Below are 18,669 nucleotides of genomic sequence, written 5' to 3' on the forward strand. Positions count from 1 at the left end.
TCAGCAGTGCCCACAATTTATTTGGCTTTCCTACCTCCGAGTGGTGAAATACCATGGATTCAGGATCAAGAAACCACACGTAGCAGGGCTGGTTCTAGAACTTTCCCTGTGTTCATTAGGATAGTCAAGGTTCACCTACATTTTATTTGAGGTATAGGGGTTTAAAATCAACAATATAGCAGGTATGCCCTCTTTGAGACTGATCTAACATTGTCAGGATGGGTCAAATGAAAGTTTCAGGGTTTTCACCATCATGGCAATACTGGTCTCCCCCATGTCCTTATAACGCAACACAGTCTGGGATTGGGAACTCAGACACTTTTTGCCTAAAGAGTTTGACAGAGATTTAGCACCTAGCTCGCCATTTGTAATCTATACCAAGAGGACATTACCTAGTTCACTTCATGCAGATCTGGGATTATAGTGCCCAGGTCACTTTTGGTGGTATGTCGAATTCTCACACTATGAATAAGGGAGTCAAAGTCCCTGCCCTCCTCCACCATTGGTTCGGATTGTCAAGGGACCCATCTCCTGGGTCATTGCACAGGTTTACTCTGCAGATTGCAGAGTCTTTGTCCCCAGCCACCTTAAGACTCTTCATAGGTCTCTGCATAGGCTCCTCTGCCCAATTTCATTTGCTTTGGTCTTCTCAAGACTAATCGCCACTGCTCTGCTCTCCTACTATTACCTCGTCTACTCTCACATTTCTATAGCCTTACATAGGACTGTTCAGGGAGTCTAGATAAGATTTTTAAAGAGAGTATTTCAATCCAAATATTTTTTAACTTGGTAGTACAATGAGTTATAGGGTGTCAAAAAAAAAAAATCCCATTCCAAATTTTTTTTTTCTGTCAAGCAAAAATATACTGCATTTCTAAATTCATTTTTTTTAATCATTACTCCTTTGCACCTACTAACTCATGCAAATTAGAAATATACACTTTAGCTTTAAAGTCCTCTTATAATTACATAACAATAGTAGATATTCCTTTGACACTACTCTGCTGGCCACCACAAACCCAAACATATCCCTGAGTGGAGGCAGGGGCAAGTGCCCTGTGGATGTTTCCCATTATTCACAACGAGTAATTGAACTTGAATTTCCTTTTGGGGAGGGAAATGTGCATAGGGTATTTGAATACTTTAAGAAATATGAAATCTGGTATGCCGCTTAGAGGTTTGAGGCCCTTCCAAGGCCACAGTTGGATTCCTTCCTCCAATCTGACCTTTTCATTTGTTTGGGACTTTTGTATTGGTCAGGTTTAATTTCTCATTGCCCCCTCTTAAAATGTCAGGAGGCCATTTATTTTGATCAAGTGAGCATTCAGTAAGGTTTTAAACTCAGATTACCGAGGTCAATTCACTTCCATAGGGATCTTTTACCGTTCACCAATGCAGCTTCCATCTTTCCAGTCTCCCACGCAGTCTTGAAATATCCACTGGAGTTCTGAGCTCAGACATCACATTGTGCAAATTGCAGATTCGTTCATCTCATCAGTGCAGGCTTGCAGCTGCACCAACATACACACTCACAGGCTCCTCCCTAGAGGCCACAAGTCATCGGAAGGGGGTTTAGTGCTCTGATCCCCAAACTTCAAAAGCTATGGTCGCAGTTGAACCTTTTGCAATGTCACCATTGCCAAAGCCAATATTGTTAATGTAGAGATTTGTATATAGGCAGCCTGAGCTCATGGGCATAGATCAAGCAGAACAATATCGAGAGAGAGAGAGAGAGAGAGAGAGAGAGAGAGAGAGAGAGAGAGAGAGAGAGAGAGAGAGAGAGAGAGAGAGAGAGAGAGAGAGAGAGAGAGAGAGAGAGAGAGAGAGAGAGAGAGAGAGAGAGAGAGAGAGAGAGAGAGAGAGAGAGAGAGAGAGAGACTAGGTCATGGAGACTATGGCTTGTCCTGGAGGATAAGAAAGGAGGTGAACGGAAGGCATTCTGCATGGATTAAAACCAATGCATGTACCTGGCTGTTAGAGAAGCCTTAGCGAATACAACTATTAACCCTGAGTGAGGCTCGTTAATAAATACTTAAGTTATGGGCCAACACAAAAAGAGCCATTGAAGTGGAGACACAGAAATATAGGAGCCTCCCTAAAGCGGATACTCTGAATTAGAAGAAAGAGTCTGTTCGAACCCACGTGCGGTTTAACGGTAGAATATAGAGGCCTGAAACAGCAGGCCTGTGACCTCAAGAAAATCTGAGCTAATGATATTGCCTAGATGTTGAAATTGAAACACCACTTTACAATATTAGACTCGAGAAAGTGATTATAAAAACAGAAATGCTGCAATCAGATCAGCGAGTAGCTTAACGAACTGACTAAATCACCTAAACAAGATATAGGAGAGTGAAAAAGGAGTGGATAGAAAAAAGGATTGTGGAATGCAGACAGTGCTCCCCTGAAGAAATTCTGTACACATGGTTTAGAATGGATGGAAGGAATGAAACATGTTGGGATAAATGCAATGAGACTGAATAATACATTTAGAAAGTGAGAATGATTGAGACAGTATTTTTACTGCCGAGATTTAGGATAGAATAATTGCTCCTGAGTGAGAGGTAGTACTGTGGTGGGTACCCAAGATGACATAAGACCATTAAAGCATTGATAAGTGTCGATAGCTAGAGGGCTGACCGTTACAGTGGGCCTCTAAATTCGCACTCGCCACTACCGAGAGACGAGTGATTATCGGCAAGTGAAAAATGGTGTGCCATGTCTATGTGGATAACTGGCATTTACAAACTGGGGCGATTCGTTTTGCCGTATTGCCTATATTCACTCACCCTGAAATGAAGAACAGCTCCTTATGTAATTTCTCCACTGAAGAAAACTACTGCAGTAATCAGACACTGAACGTTTTAGTGATCTGGCAGGATAATGTTTTCCTTAAATTCCAGCAGCAAATTGTAAGGATTATTTTGCAACCTAAAGCACAGTAGACTTAACTGGATAGAGTCGAATCAGAGCACTAATGCCACTGTATGCACCGGTTGGCCTGTTTTTGGCAGTTAGAAATGTTCCATGTGCATACCTAAAAATTGTTTGCATGGTATTTGAAGAAATCTTTTTTACCGTGGTGAAAGAGGGGCCCTTGTCTCAATCAGCTGCTCTGTGATGTAGAACGAGTTACTCATGGAGAAAACTCAGTTAGTGGAAGCCATTTTGTAGAAGAAAGTGCAATAGGTTAAGTTGGAGAGAGGGCAGTAAAATGTTGCTTTGAATATAGAAGTGAAATCCTCTATAGAAGGCAATTGTATTATATATCATTTATAGACTTTGTGCCATCGTTTGATGGGGTAAACAGACAGTTATTATGGAGCAAACTGGAGACTTGGATTAAACCTCCTTGTCTTTTGTATATGATCAAAGCACTGTATAGCTGAACCTCTCAAAATCAGGTTGGATGACTACCGCCCGAGTAAACCAATTAATAATGATGCCCCGCAAAAAACAAAAATTGGATACAAACATGTCATTTGGTTGGTTTATGCCGATGGCATGCTTATTTTGGATCATACTCCAGGATCGAAATTAAGATTGGATAAGCATGCGCTAAAAGCGGCTCCTGTGTATCCAGCATTAACCAATGACTAGAAGCTACCACTGTGGGACAAGGAGCTAGAACATAGCGTAACGCATATCCAACTTCCACATAAGATGCAAAAATATAATGTTGTCCATTATTTATGACCCCCTTATGCTTTAAGTGTTGTATAGGTGCATCGTAATGTTTATTTATATATTGTCCCAAACACACAAGAGTTAAATTGGCAAAGGTGTGTTTTTTCTGCATCAGTTGGCCGGGGAGCCAAAAGTAGCTCCTGGTGGTATCAAACTAACCAGGCTCTTCTAGGATACAGCATAATTCAAAACAAAAGAATATCATTGGCTATGCATACAAAACCCCTATAAAACACTACACATTCTGCTCACTCATTAGCAGATCCCCCCTCGCCTCCCCTAGAAATCCCCACCCCTCAAACCATGACCTCATTTATGTTCAGGCAGTCCCAACAAAGAAGCTCTGTACTAATTGGATCATAAAACATTTTAGAGAACTTTGAGTCTTCATCTCAACGAGATCTGACCAATGAGAACATGGGAAACAATAGGGAGGACAAATATGCTTTGAAGCTCTAACATTTTAATCAGTTTTCACCTAGCCCTGCACCTGGAAGCCATGCGACCCCCATCTCGGCACAAGCCGCAAACCATTACACCATGACCTTCCCGCTATCATTTTGATAGACCGCCAAGCTGAGACACCACTGTTCAAATTACATTTAATCAAATTGTCAAGGCAATTACCTCACGAAAGAGGGACTTTTCGTAGCATTGGGGGCACAGTGTTTATGTTCTACCTTTGTAAATTGGCACTGATGCCAGGTCGTGTCCTTTGTGTATTAATTCGTCTTTCGCTTTGGACAGCACCTGCTTGTCTGGGATGTGGTTCTAAGCATGGGGGCTGCTTCCTTTGTAACAATTAATCAATGTCTGCTTTTCCCACGAAAACCTCCTGACCTTGAGGTGCGTACACTCACCACAAATTAAAATTCAATCAAAGGGTTCCTAAACGCTAAATAAAAAAATAAATAAATCTGAAAAATACTTAGAAGGATAACATGGTGAAATGTGCAGCCTGTAACTCTGTTATACTAAAATGCTGTTCTCTTGCTTAAAACAAACAAGGGCTGCTCACACAGTCCAAGCACAAACTCGACAATGGGTCATGTCGGAATTCTATGACCCAATATAACACTATGCTTATGAAGGGAAAATATAAATAGAAAATTCATGTAATAAGCAAATAAGTACAACGCCCTGCTCTAATGTTTTTAAAGTATTTTGCTGCTTGTGTTTTCCAATACTTTGCTACATGTATATTTTGATGAGTGCATGTTGATGCGTTACCATTAAAGGCCTAATATCTTGCTGGTGGGGGCTTTCTCAACTTGTATCCGCGCACGTATGCTGCATCTGCATAATAACAGGTCGACTGGACAGCCAAGTCTACTAAAGTTAGCCGTTCAGAAAACCACCTCGTACACTCCTACTGTGCATTCATTAACTTTTTACAGGCTGCAGAAGGGCTGGGGTTTGCATCTCTTACAATACTGCACGGTCATGTTTCTCATCTGTGCATTACTTTCAACGGGCTCTTCTAAAAGTAGAGTAACTTGATACGTATAGCAAGTTAGGGCCATCTACTCAACTCTCCACTCAACCATTTCACCATTCATCCTGTGTGAAAGTATACCATGATTTGCAAGGAGATAGCAGCAAAGGGATTCCTGGCTATTCCAAGGAGTCCTGGCAGATTTGTAGTTTTGCACAGTATGCATGGCAGGTGCTGATCAGAGAAATTAAAAAACAAGGCTGCAGAGGAGCTCAGAATACCACCTGCAATAATATGCACTGGCAAAACCAATAGATATGGCTTCACACATTTTGAGGGTACCCCTTTTTTGTCCGGTGGGGGCTTTACAAAAAATATCTTACCCTCTACATTTAAAAAGCCAAACTTATTGGCTTTTCTTCCGAAACTAAGGTCTTGTGCTAGATTCAATATCCCAGGAAACAGCACCGTCAGTCTATGGTCCTTTCAGTGGATTTACACTCTCTCTTCCAGTAACCCAGGTTTCATCTATGTGTGCTTATTTCAAACGCTTAGTGCCCTATTTATTTGTAGTTTGTCTAGTACATTGCAACTTGAAATGTTTACCCACGCTTCCTTGGGGTTGCACTGGAAAACATAGAATCAATAAACCTCTATTCCGTGATTCTGCCATATTCGCAGCACATTTGGAGCCGAATTTAAGTGGCAATTGGTGCCAACTTGGCCAGAATTAGCTAGAAAGGTCTTAAGTTCAAGTATCTGCATGCTGTAACTTTTTTTAAAACCATGCTAAACATGGATTACAGATATAGGACTATCTCCAGTAATCAGGGGTTCTAGCGTGCACTTCCCACATGCCCAATCCCAAAAGAAGAAAACATGAAGATAAAGCCATCAGGAGAGGGGATGTAGGCCAAACTATCCCATAGAGAATAGAGATGGATGTCTATATTAAAAAAACGAATATAATTACTCACCACAAGGCTATCAAGTGGCATATCTCAATTGTTAGAGAAGGGAAGAAATAAGACTGAAGGGGGTTATTCTCTTCAATATTCTGCATAGCTACTGCCTTCCAAGGATCTTACCTAGGAAGGGAAGATCAGCCATGCAGCGGTAGTTGCTGAGGTCATATGGGTCCAGTGTTTCCTTGAGCTAGGGAGCTATTAATTGTCAACTATTGGAGGAGTACTTCAGTCAGAAGGGTCTGCAAGGGGGAGTGGTCTGAGACAACCCTAGCGAGGAACTCTGCAGACAGCAGCCTGTGGGATATGCTCCGGGGGACAAAACCATGGTCTATCCTCGAGAGCAATTTATGTGCGGCGGAGTAAAAGGAGAACCCAGTGTCACCAGGGTCCAGTGCCCTCCATGTGTCTGCCAGTCCCAATGCGTCTGTAAAGGTGTATAGTTTGGTGGGGGTGTCCCGACTCCTGCTACCAATATATGACCTATCTCTACTCACCTCCATGACTTTGTTAGTTCATTCAGGAGCTCCATGGTGAGTGTTGGAGGAACGTATACTGCGATGAGGCCCCAGCTACCTCCCCACATGTCACTCATCACCACCATAAATCAACCTCATGGGTCTCTGTGCACTTTCCTTGTCATCAATGGGACCCTTTTGTGGATGAGAACCATTGTGCCCCTGGCCTTTCTAGAGAATCCGGCAGGATATGTTTGCAGGTAATTGGCTCTTCTAAAGAAACCACATTCTGTACCAACTAGATGCGTTTCAGTGAGGAGATGAACGTCTGGGGAGTGGTGATTGAGAAATTGAAGTACTAGTCTGCTTTTTATGCTGGAGCCAAGCCCGTTGACATTCCATGTCAATAGGGATATCACTCCTTCACGTGCCATGTGCACCCCGATAATGTGTTGCAGTGTCTGGAGGTGGAACTATATGTGTCCCTGTGCTGTCTTACCAAGGTAGTCCGCCCTTCCCTGGTCCCAAGACGCTTTCATCGTTAACATCTGTGATTCGTGCTCCAACCCCTACTGCTGCCATGTGACCATACAAAGTAAACCATAAACAAGTAACAATCACAATAATCACCCTATTTAGGCCAGTTCTCTCCAACTGAGGTACAGGTGGTTCGGATGCGATGACCATGTTTTCGATAGCAGTTTTTATCACATCCCTTTGCACCCTTCACCCCAGTTCCATCAACTGGGCCCAACAAACTCCCATCTCCCTGCACTCCCCCCCCCCAACCAGAAGTACCTGTCCCCAAACGCATAAAACTCAGAACTACTAAAAATATATTTGAGGGTGGTCCCTGTAAGCCAGTCCAAGTCCGAGTCACTTCCTGCCAGGGCTAACCATCTTAACCCTCGAAAGGCTGAGTGATTCTAAGCCTTGGGGGGGGGCCCATCCTAGTCGACCAGAAGTCACCGGACCGACCATGTCTTGCGACAATGCCTCTCATGTTGTTTCAACCTGTCTCTGGGATCTACCGTTATCTTCACTCATGTGTGGTGTTGGGGTCTCTGCGTGGGTCAGACTCTCTGCATCAACCTCTCTCCGGGGTATGCAATATCTTTGCTTATCCGGGCGCGGTTTGGAAAAGACCTGTGTTTCAAGCCAATCCCAGAACTCCCCTTGGTGGACCTTTCTGTTGTGGTAGAGCTTAAGGGTGGCCGGAAAAAACAGTGCATATTTGATTCCCAGGGATGAGAGCTTCTTCTTTATCGAGTCGAAGGAGTGTCGAGACTTTTGTACCTCTCTTGAGTAATCTGGGAAAAAACCAATACGGTTGCCATTGTACGTGATGGGGCTCGTTACTCTCGCCATTTTAAGGAGCGTGTCCCGGTCTCTGTAGTTTATGAGTCGGGTGATCACAGTGCAGGGGGTGGGGCCCCAGGGACCGGTCTGCCGGTAGGGACACTGTGCACCCGGTCTATGGAAAAAAAGTTCGAGAGATGCTTGGGTGCCATGAGATCCGCAAACCAACCTTCCAAGAAAAGCTCCATGGACAGTCCCTCTTCTTTTTCGGGGAGGCCCAATATGCGCAAGTTGTTCCGGCGGGATCTGCCTTCGAGGTCTTCTGCGCAGGCTTCCAGGGTGGTGAGCTTTCATGCCATCACTTCCAGAAGGGCCTCCATTTTCTTGATCGCTTCTTCCCCGTCAGATATTCGTTGTTCGGTCTCACCCACCCGGGAGGTCAGGTTCCTCAGGTTTTGTCGTAGGAAAGAGACTTTGGAGGCCAGGCAATAGATTTTTGTTTCCATCGATGTTCCGGACTCCCCGATTGCTGCCATGATGTCTGTCAATGACAACGTCTGATCAGCGCCCAGATTTGCTTGATCTTCCAATAGCTCGTCTCCTAATGTGGGGGTCTTTGCCGGGGTACTGGTTGTATAGCGGTCCATTTTGTGTTGTGCTGAACCCTTGCGAGCCATATCGTTCACCATTTTCACCACCGTTTTCTTTTCCCCTCACCACTGTGGTCGCCGACTCCTAATTGTCTGCCCTTGGGGCCATGACTTGGTCTTCGGGTGGGCCAGCTATGACAATTCGAAATTCCCTTAGGCAGGCAGACCGATAAGCATGACTTTGATCGAGTGGGAGAGGGGGCCGCGTCACCCTGGGTCCAAAGTGTCTTCACCACTCAGGAGCACACCCGCAACCCCACTGGGCCACACAAGGACCAGGGAGGTCTAGTCAGTTGTGAACTTGTCGGCTGCACTAGTCATTCCATGCCTGGGCCTGCCAAGTGTTCAGTTCCCACAAGGAGCTTGTATGTCTGTGCAGCCTCAGTGGCACCTAACGTTCCGCTACCTTCCACGAGGGCCCGGTCAGGCCTCTCATTGTTATCTTTCCAGTATAATATTTACAGCGTCCTGCCTAGAGGGCAGTGCTCACATTCCCCCACTTTGCACCCTGGCCCCGCACCATACCTTCACTCCGATCCTTTATCAGCGCTGGCTCACGCAGGTAGTGGTCGACAGTGTCACTCGAGGAAGGGGGGGCTCATTTCTTTGGTCCAGGACCGCAGGGAAGTTCTGTGTTGTCACCCACAATCGTTGCGGAACGTGCAGAGGTGCCTCGTAGTTGCCGGTCAGCCTCCACAGGGCCTGGAAGGGAGCCCCCTGATCCGGTGGCGTCTCTGCTGGTCGTAAATGTTAAGTTCCCGGGTCTCCAGATCTCACAGGGTGGATGGTCTCCCCTGCCAGTTGCGTTTTGGGTACCTTCCTCTCAGGAGTGCAGCAGGGTCCAAGGCTCCAGTCAGTCCGGATTACAACGGCGGCAGCGTCTCAGGCCGCCTCTTCTCTCTCGCCACACTCCTCGATGTCCAGCAGGGTTTTATGCAAGCCTGCCTTCTGCTGTCAGGTATGGTGCCAAAATGCCGTTTGCCTTGGCAGCCCGCTCCACCTCATGCGCCCGCCCTAAGTTTGCTGCCACCCTGCTTAAGAGTCTAGGGGGCACAGCATCTGCTGCCCCGGACCTGTCACGTACGGCGCGCCGATGTCTGTTGGCAGTCCCCCTGCGCACTTCAACGCCACCCGAGGCAGCCCATGTTCACCGGTCTTGCTGGTCCTTCACTATTGCAGTCTGCACCCTGCCGCGTAAGGTGCTGCAGGGGCCGTGGAGGACACCGGTTCTTATGTTTCTGAAGTGGCAGCCGAGGTATTCTTGTCCCGGTGTGATCCTCCATCCGATGGTGAAAAAAAGTGTAGTTGCCTGTCGGTTCCCGCTTCACCCAGGATCCGTCCTGCTGCATATCAGGCAGCGGTCAGGGACGGCGGGCACACCGACGCAATGTCCAGACTTCTGCAGGCACCTTACTTGTCCTGCACCGGATCTCCTACATTTCGCAGTGCCCGGTCTTTGTTCTCTGTATCTGTTGGGCTGCGTCTACTGCCGGACCCCACGTGGCACCGCAGTGGTGTGTGCCACAGTCGGTCGCCTGTAGGCTGCTCTGGGTCTCAGTGGTGGCCTGCCCGAGCAGCACAGCGCACCGCAAGAGCCTCAGTGAGCTCCGATTCTCAATCATCCAGGAATGCAATGTGGAAGTATTCGTATTGCTGTCGACCCCAAAAACGTTACAGGTTTAGCAGGATTAAGAGCAGCCCCGGAGGAGCAGCAGATTTTTACATCTGCATTTGTTGGCTGCTCCGAAGATGGTGTCCCATGCTGATCTTGTTGATCAAGAAAGGGTAGATAGCAGGGGTTTTGTCGATGGAGTGTCGTACGGAGGATGATGCAATGCTTGATCGTTTTGAAGTGGGCTCTGCTTTCATGGTTGGCCTTAACTATGGTGTTTTGGTAGTAGTTGGCCTTGCCAGTGGCGATCAGTCGTCTGCGTGCAGCATGGAGTTCTTTGAGCAGGACTAAATCAGATGCACTGCAAGATTTTCACAAAATCTTTTACGATGGTAATTTTTGTTGAAGTTGAGTTCTTGAGTATACCAGGGTACAGAAGCATTAGGGAGTGTTTCACTTAGGCAAGGCAGTTGATGTCGGTTGTGAGGGTGGTGGAGTTATCAGAAAAGCAAAATCGCAGTCCTGCTTCATCGGAGGTAGGCCGACCCATATGAGGAGAAGCTTGGCACGGCCTTCCTTGAGAGACCCCACTGGGAGGTTTTTGAACAATCTGAAGGCTTGTTTATTGGGTTTCTGATGGGTTTATGTGCCTGGGGTGGTGTGACTAATGTCAAAAGGGGATTACCTGATGGTCCAACCAATCAAGCGGGATTGAAGAGCTGTGGCAGATGGTGGGCAGGGATGAGGAGGTTGCGGATGTTGCCTTTCCTGCGAGTTGGGTTTTTTTCTGAGCGGTGTGAGGTTCAGGCTGCCGGTAGGCAGTGGAGGTCGTTTTTATTTGACTTAGTTGCCAGGTATGTTGAAGTCAGTTAGGATGATGATGTTGGCTTGTGCAAGAGACATAGTGGTGACCAAGTCTGTGAAGTCTTCCATGAAGGAGGTGTTGGGCTTGGATGGATGAGGTGGAAAGGGACTGTGTGTTGGGGAGAGAATTAAGTGGCACAAAGGGTTGTCAGAGCCGATGGTGGTGACGTCCAGGCATGAGAGCTTCCGGCTTTAGAAAGAAAAAGGGTCCTTTTCTACCATGATGGTGGTGCCTGCAACTGCCAGCAACTGCCATGGATCCCTTCAACTAACTGTGTGGGTGCTGGTGCCACTATTATGGAAGAAAAAGCGGGGCCGCTAGAAGCCCAGGTCTTTTTTTCTAAAGCCTGAAGCTCTGGATCAAAGGCTTCTGGCTTTAAGAAAAAAGGCCTTGGATTCTGGTTGCCTCGCTTTCTCATCCCTAATGGTGGCACTGACTGCCGCCAGGCTAGGTGACACTGACCTGTCTGGAAAAGTCAGTGCCACCATTAAGGAAGAAAAGATGTAGCACTCACCCCGCCAGGCTTCCCATTAGCTAAAAGATGCAGGGATCACGACCCTCTCACCCAGGGTGGAAGGGTCATGATCCTTGAGGATAGGGAGGATAGCTCATGGGCAACGCGCTACAGGTTCGATCCCTGGATCCACACTAGGAAACCTCTGGGCATTAAGCACGTTATAAATAACCAATTATAATTATAATCCCTGCTTCTCTTAGTTAAATGGATAGCTGGCAAGGATCGGCATGGCGTCGACCATCATCAGGCATCCTTTTATGTAAGAGATGTAGGGTTCATCGCCCTCGCAACCCGGGTGGGAGGGCAATGATCGCTGCAAAGGGAATCCTGCAGGAGGTCAGTAGCATTTACCTGCTGCCGGATTGGTCGCTCCCCCTTTAGGCCACGCCCCCACCGAGCCCCCACTGGAGTTCACATGCCGCTTAAAGCACTGGCCTGTGCACTTTATTCCCAGACACCCGCCTTTGTCCAGCTTGTTGGACACTAACTCACTCAGTCAGAGTCCAAAGACTAATGGAAACGTAGTCTTAAAAGGCTTCTCCTCTTCCGAACCTCTGCAAATACTTGGGAGAGCGTAGATCACTTGCCCTAGATATAACATGGTTGTGTAATTATATAAGGGCGTGCTGCATTGTGTAACACGAAAGCACAGACCGGGAACTCAATTCAAAAGCTGCATGGGAGGTATTTAAGTCCACGAGTACCTGGTTATCCGCAAAGAGCTACATAATTTATAAGGGAGTAGGCCGAGAAATAAACATGAATCCTGGACCTTAACTTGCACAACGAACTTGGCGGCAGGCAGAATGATACGCCGGTAAAGTTCATTCAGATCCGGGAAGACCGGCTGATGCTCCAAGTGTCGTGTCCTCTGCATACAGACTGTTACTGCCCCTATTGATATCCCGGTTAAGCACTATGCGAGAGCCGCAAGATCACACGAGCTGCCCCCGGGTAGTGAAGCTGAGAATATATTGGCAGCAGAGAGGAGTGTAACGGGAGATTTAGGGACAGCAGAGTGAGCAGACATAACAAGTGACAAGTATTTCCCCACTGCTGGCCTCAATACACACACTGGCATGTGGGGGGGGGCGCTAAAACAGGCATGAAAGGGGGACCAGTCAAATACAATGAGCTCAGGCAAGCAGACACACACAGCACCGGCTTGGTGCAGAGAACATCTGCGCGGGCAGCTAGGATAGATAAAACAGCAAAGACACGTGCAACAGCCACTCTCACTACCCCCGGCGTAGCAACAGACATGGGAAGCTAAGGCATGTGTGGAAGATGATGCACGGAGAGCACCGGCACTGCACATCGGTACAGGGTGATGAGAGAGCCACAGCTGACCCCAGCCGGAAAGGGCAGAGCTAGCCGAATCATGCAAACACAGGGAGATGTCAACCTGCAGCAGAGGCAGGCAGAGTAAGCAAAAGAACGAAGGTCTGCAGGGAGACGCAGCATTACACAGCACACTAATAACGAAAGCCCAGTCGGGCCGGAGGGCACAAGGGGCACTGGGAAGCAGACAGCGCGCAGATCTGACGTACCCTGGCCGAGGCTCCCCGCGCAGGCAGCGCTCCTCACGGCGGCCGCCATGTTGGAGCAGAGGTAGTTCATTCCGTTGTAGCTGCGGAGCCTTCTAGCCGCGACTTCTGTGGCAGCTCGTGTACTGGTAAGAAGTAGCGTGTGTTTGTGTGAGGGTGCCGCCCCGCCGGTATCGGCGGTCCTCTCAGAGCCGAGTGCCCTCCTATCTCTGGCAGGAGGAGGCGGTTCTCGGGCGGCGGAACCCTCCCCTCCTCACTGGGCCAAACGCACGCAGCCCGCCCTGGAAAAGGTAGCAGCTTCTTCAGTCAGGCGACACGGCAAGGTCTAGAAGACGCACTCTTTCCAAGCTTGTGATGTGCGTGTTCTTAGCACGGGTCCCGGGCACGCGTCTTCACACCACCTCACTCCGCACATTTCTCGCTCATTTAAAATCACATAAACGCATATTTATTCCAGGGGAAAAAGGCATGGGTCGTTTTAGGTCCAGCTGGGAGTTTCATATTTACAACCACGCAATAATGAGTCACAGGCATCATTAAACCCAATGGGTATTGCCAAAGCCAGGGGTGGACTAACCTAAAGGGAACTCTGCAGATTTCCCGGTGGGCCTCTGCAGCCTGGGCCTCTTTTGTGTGGTATTTCCACATGTTCTCATAGGAAAAGCATTGAACTTGCTGAAACTGTGTCATATGGGGCCACTTTGGACATCATTTCCAGGGCCTCTTTTCATAGCTCTCAACCATTTGTGTTGCAAAGGCGGGTGAAATCACCCGATTTTGTTTTTGGCGTGTGAGACGCCCATTAGAATGAATGGGCGTGCAGGAGGCTTGGCGGGTGAGTCAGCCCTTTACAGGGCGGGTGACACCCGCCAAAAGCGGGTGAGTTGAGAGCTATGCCTCTTTTGGCCCCCAGTCGTTATTTCAAGGGCCTCTTTTAGTTCCCAGTCCACCCCTGGCCAAAGCTGAAATGAAACTATTGTATTCCCCTTCTTTCTCCTGCAAGCATTAAAAAAAACCTACCATTCCTGTCATTTGCTAACAAAACACTCACAGTCATCACTCTCGCCAGAGTATATGTTATGATGTAGAATCTTTCGTTATATGTAATTCTATTGTTGCCCTAGTGCCCTCTTCGTGTATGGTTCTGGGCAATGCTGCAGGGCCTCCCGAAGCGAGGCAGGGTAACTGCTGTTACCATTAGCAGCCTGAGAGAGGGGCAGCCCCAACCTTTTCTCAGTACTGCTCCTCTCCTCCCCCCAGCTGTGCAGAGACACGCAGTCTCGGCAACACAAAGTCTAGGAAGGGTGAGGTGCGAACAGTCACCTCACCCTTCCTCCAAACACAAGGTGTAAAGCACCAAAAAGAAACCAACAGTCAGGCAGGGCCCAGGATCAAAGACCTGCCCCCTTCAGGGGGCCAGACAGTCGGCTATCCAGCCGGGGGCTGTGAAAACAGCAGCCCCACTACTTACATAACAAAGGCCCAGGGCTCCCCTGGGTCTTATAAATACAGAGTGGCATGCTCTAAGAAAACACAATCAGTTGGTGGGCCCTGAACGGAGACCCAAACAGACAGGAGGTTCACTGTTAACTCATTGTCTTCCAACCTTTTTTGCTTCTTTAGCAAACTTTTAAAAGTTTGTTGTACTCTGCAGCGTCTTTTTTCCCATTGTGAACATTGTTACTGTTCAAATCACTCGAGATGGGCAAGCGAGCGGTGAGCACTGGAGAAACAAGAAGATAAACCTCCAGGGACACGTGCCGTGCGAAATCAATTTCAACCCAGCCCGAGCGAAGGAAGAAGAGGACATCAGAACAGCCCAGCGCGGCAGTGTCAGTTACAACTAAGCTTTCAGGTGAGCTGCCGCGCTGGGACTACAAGAGGGGAAAAATAATGCCTACGTGTAACGAATGCAATAATGTACATCCACTAGGAGTCGGAAGGCAGCCTCTGGCAAATTACAAGCAGGATCATTTCTAGGAAAGAATGTTGCGAGCTGAGCCTCCGGGCTGCGAGGAAGATTGCGCATGATAACCACGCTTTCTTCAGTCACGGACAGAAAGGTTATAGCCGGTCAAGTGGCACAGCGAGTAGAGAGCTCGCTTTAACACCCGTGCAGAGCTTGCTAACGCAAGTTCGAATCCCGGCGGGGCCAAACTCAGCTGATCATCCTTCCGAGGTCGATACATGAGCACCACACACTAGGGGTAATTTTAAGCAACACTCAGACACCTGAAAGTTTTTCGTAGCGCTATTATTTAAGCCTTGTTTAAGCCAGTCAAGTGGCACAGGGAGTAGAGCACTCTCTTTAACATCCGTGCACAGCCTGCTAACGCAGGCTCAAATTCCGGCAAGGCCAAACTCAGCCTTTCACCCTCCCAAGGTTGATAAATGAGCTACACACACCGTGGGGAATAATAAGCAGCGCTCATAACCTGTTTGTGGCGCTATATAAATGTAAAATTATTAACAAACCAGCGCTATGACAGTATACGAAAATAAGTAAGGCCAGGCCAACCCCAGCATCATTTATTTTTCACAACGCAGAGTCGAGCCAGCGTCGGTGGTAAGGGCGCTTTGGCTAAACATAACTAGAAAACAGTGGGGAAACAGCTACCAGTTAGCGGCATGGGCAACAAATATAGCAAGCTCAAAGAAACGCACAATTACCATAGCTAGCCAAAACCGTTGGTAAAACCTTCTTTCCTTTTCCTGTAACAGGCCAAAAAGAAAGGAACATGGGTCCCAAACGGAAAACACAGGAATCCACAACACCGGCACAAAAACCCAAATCACTGCATCTTTTAGCAGCCATCGAAGCAGCAGAGCACTACGGATGGGCATGGGTTAGAGAAAACATGTACGGCCTTCCCAGACAAGGAAACCAGCGAGGCAATATGGCATGGTTTCACCAAAGGTTTCATCATCCCTTTCAAGGGCTCAGGGTCACAAAACGTCCCGATGAACCTGAAGTCAGCCAGAGACAACCCCCTAATGGCGGAGAGCAAAATCAAGAAAGGACTGCTACTAGGCAGGATTGCAGGTCACTGGGACCACATGCTGCTAAATAACTACATAATATCTCCATTGGGCCTGGTCCACAAAAAAAGATCCAGGGAAAATGAGGCTAATCCATCACCTTTTCTACCCCAATGGCCAATCACTAAACGACAGCATCCCAAACACGGAATCCGCCGTATCCTACACTCATTTCCAAGAGGCAGTAAGACTCATACAGGAATGTGGTAGGAACGCCCTGATGGCCAAACTGGACATCGAATCTGCTTTCAGACTCTTACCAGTCCACCCAGATTCACAGCAATGGCTAGGTTTCACGTTTAATAACAAGTTCTATGTAGACAGATGCCTCCCCATGGGGTGCGCAGTATCCTGTGCACTATTAGAGCAATTCAGCTCTTTTTTCCAATGGGCTTTCCAAAAACAAAGACCAGGGACTAAAATAGTACATTACCTCAACGATTTCATGGTAATGGGACCACCGAATTCTGGAGAATGCGGCAAGGCCCTAGCAAATCTAGAACAGATGGCCTCACAGTGGGGAATCCCCCTGGCAAAGGAAAAAACTACCAAACCAGACACCACCATCACTTTCCTGGGGATCGAAATAGACTCGGCAAGGGGCCTTTGCAGAATCCCTAAAACAGAAATAACAGAACTCTTGGAAAAAATACAAAGCCTGACAACAAAAGATAAGTGGACAGTGAAGGAAATACAATCTATGGCAGGTAGCCTCAACTTCGCATCCAGAATAATACCCCAAGGGAGGATATTTTCTAGAAGCCTGGAGCTTAAAATCAAGTCATTCACCAAACCCCACCTACACATACGGCTAGGCACGGAGGTGAAACAAGATCTGGAAACATGGGCGAATTTCCTTAGAAATTTCAATGGGACCTCACTTTGGCGAACGCCTTTGAAAACTTGGACAAATAGGGTCCTATTCACTGATGCAGCCGGGAGCAAGGGATCTGGAGCCATACTAGACTCTCAATGGGTGGTGGGCCACTGGCCCAACTCATGGCAACTGGCAGGGTGGACAAAAAACATCACCCTCCTAGAAATATTTCCCATATGGCTAACTTTACACATCTGGGGCAGGCAGCTAGCTAACACAGAACTATTGGTCTGGTGCGATAACATGGCTGTAGTTGGCTCCATAAATAGAAGGTCTTCCAAATGCTCTTTAGTACTGAAAGTCCTACGAGCCATTACAGCAGTCACACTACAAGAAAACATTGTGGTCAAAGCAAAGCACATTTTGGGGGCGGATAAGAACATTGCTGATGCCTATCTCGCTTTCAGTGGCCAAGATTCCGAGAGCTAGCGCCACACGCCCAGGAACAGATGACGCCTATACCAGCAGAATACTGGACAATAATGGGAAACCAGGAATAACGGCATCAACGGCAGCACCAAAGAGCCCAGGCTGGGATGCCCTACATGAACCAGGCACCTTTAATACGTATGCCAACAACACATCAGAATCAACGCCAGCGCCAGAGAACCCAGGCCAGAATGCCCAACAAGAACCAGGCACATCGAAAACGGGTGCCAACAACCTTTCAGGGTTCCTAACCGAGATGGCAGAGAAAGCATTGGCAAGCACTACTGCAGCACAGTACAGTAAGTGCTTACAAACAGTATTTAGAGCCACAGGTTTAAAACATGTAGAGTTATTAACGATTAAAGACATAGAAGTATTTTTAAAATGGGCACGGGAGCAGGGCTTTAAAAGAGACTGGGCGAAAAGACACCTAGTGGCAATCTCATAATTTTCAAAAATACGGGGTGATTCTGACCCCACCCAGAACACCCTCATCTCCTACGCAATGAAAGGATGGGGCAGAATAGAGGGCCCCCAAGTGGACACCGACGACCCCTTGATTTCAACAAACTAGTGCAGATAGCAAGCCAGCTGGAAGCCATATGCTGGCATCCATACGAGATAATATTATTCAAAACAGCAATTTTTCGGGGGGCGCTGTTGAGCGCCGAACAAGATGGCCGCCTGAAAGCCACTCTCCGCGGCAGGCAGGTCGCAGGATCCTTTTTTGGCACCTTCTCACATTTCCACTCAACTTTGAAGGGCACGACGTGATCACTGATGCTCCGGGCTTCATCTGGCCCGAATCCCAACGTGAAACGGTGTCGGGGGCCCTGACATCCCGATATCCCCGTGCCCCTCCCCCACCAGCGAGGCGGCTTCGCGCCGGCGTCCAGCCCCGGCTGTGGGACGCGCCGGGCCTCTACGCACGCCTGCGCCGCCATCCACTCCGGCGAGGATCCCCACCCACCCCTGCTGAGGCTCGCCGCTTTAAGAGGCCTCCCCCGGAGCCCTGATCCTGCATTCCTCCTTTGACCGCTCCCCGCCGCCGAGGGGGGGGTGGCACATACGGCTGCGGCACGATCCAACACCACCTGGGAGGGCACCCTCGGCGCTGCCGTGGCCCGGCCCTTCCTGGACCGTGGTCATGTTCGCCGGGGGCCGACTGTTGGAGGCCCTCCCCCCACCCCCCTCAAGGAGTCTCTGGAGAAGGGGTTGAGCTGCGGCGCACCCCTGTACACCTGGTGCCGCGCTCCCCCGCCGACGCACACCGCGGCGCCCTGGGCCCA

General features: G+C 48.4%; 1 protein-coding gene across 1 annotated transcript in view; it reads right to left on the bottom strand.

The window, feature by feature from the left end:
- FECH (ferrochelatase) overlaps nucleotides 1-13,508 on the bottom strand; it is a 304,793-nt gene extending 291,285 nt beyond the window's left edge. The window contains exon 1 of the mRNA XM_069627038.1: nucleotides 13,039-13,508. Within this exon, the coding sequence (XP_069483139.1) occupies nucleotides 13,039-13,108 (70 nt within the window). The 5' untranslated portion in view covers nucleotides 13,109-13,508. The remainder of the gene's footprint in view (nucleotides 1-13,038) is intronic.
- Nucleotides 13,509-18,669: the final 5,161 nt, after the last annotated feature.

The sequence above is a fragment of the Ambystoma mexicanum genome, chromosome 6p (genome assembly GCF_040938575.1).
Source record: "Ambystoma mexicanum isolate Mex_15411 chromosome 6p, UKY_AmexF1_1, whole genome shotgun sequence".
In the NCBI taxonomy this organism is placed as follows: Eukaryota; Metazoa; Chordata; class Amphibia; order Caudata; family Ambystomatidae; genus Ambystoma; species Ambystoma mexicanum.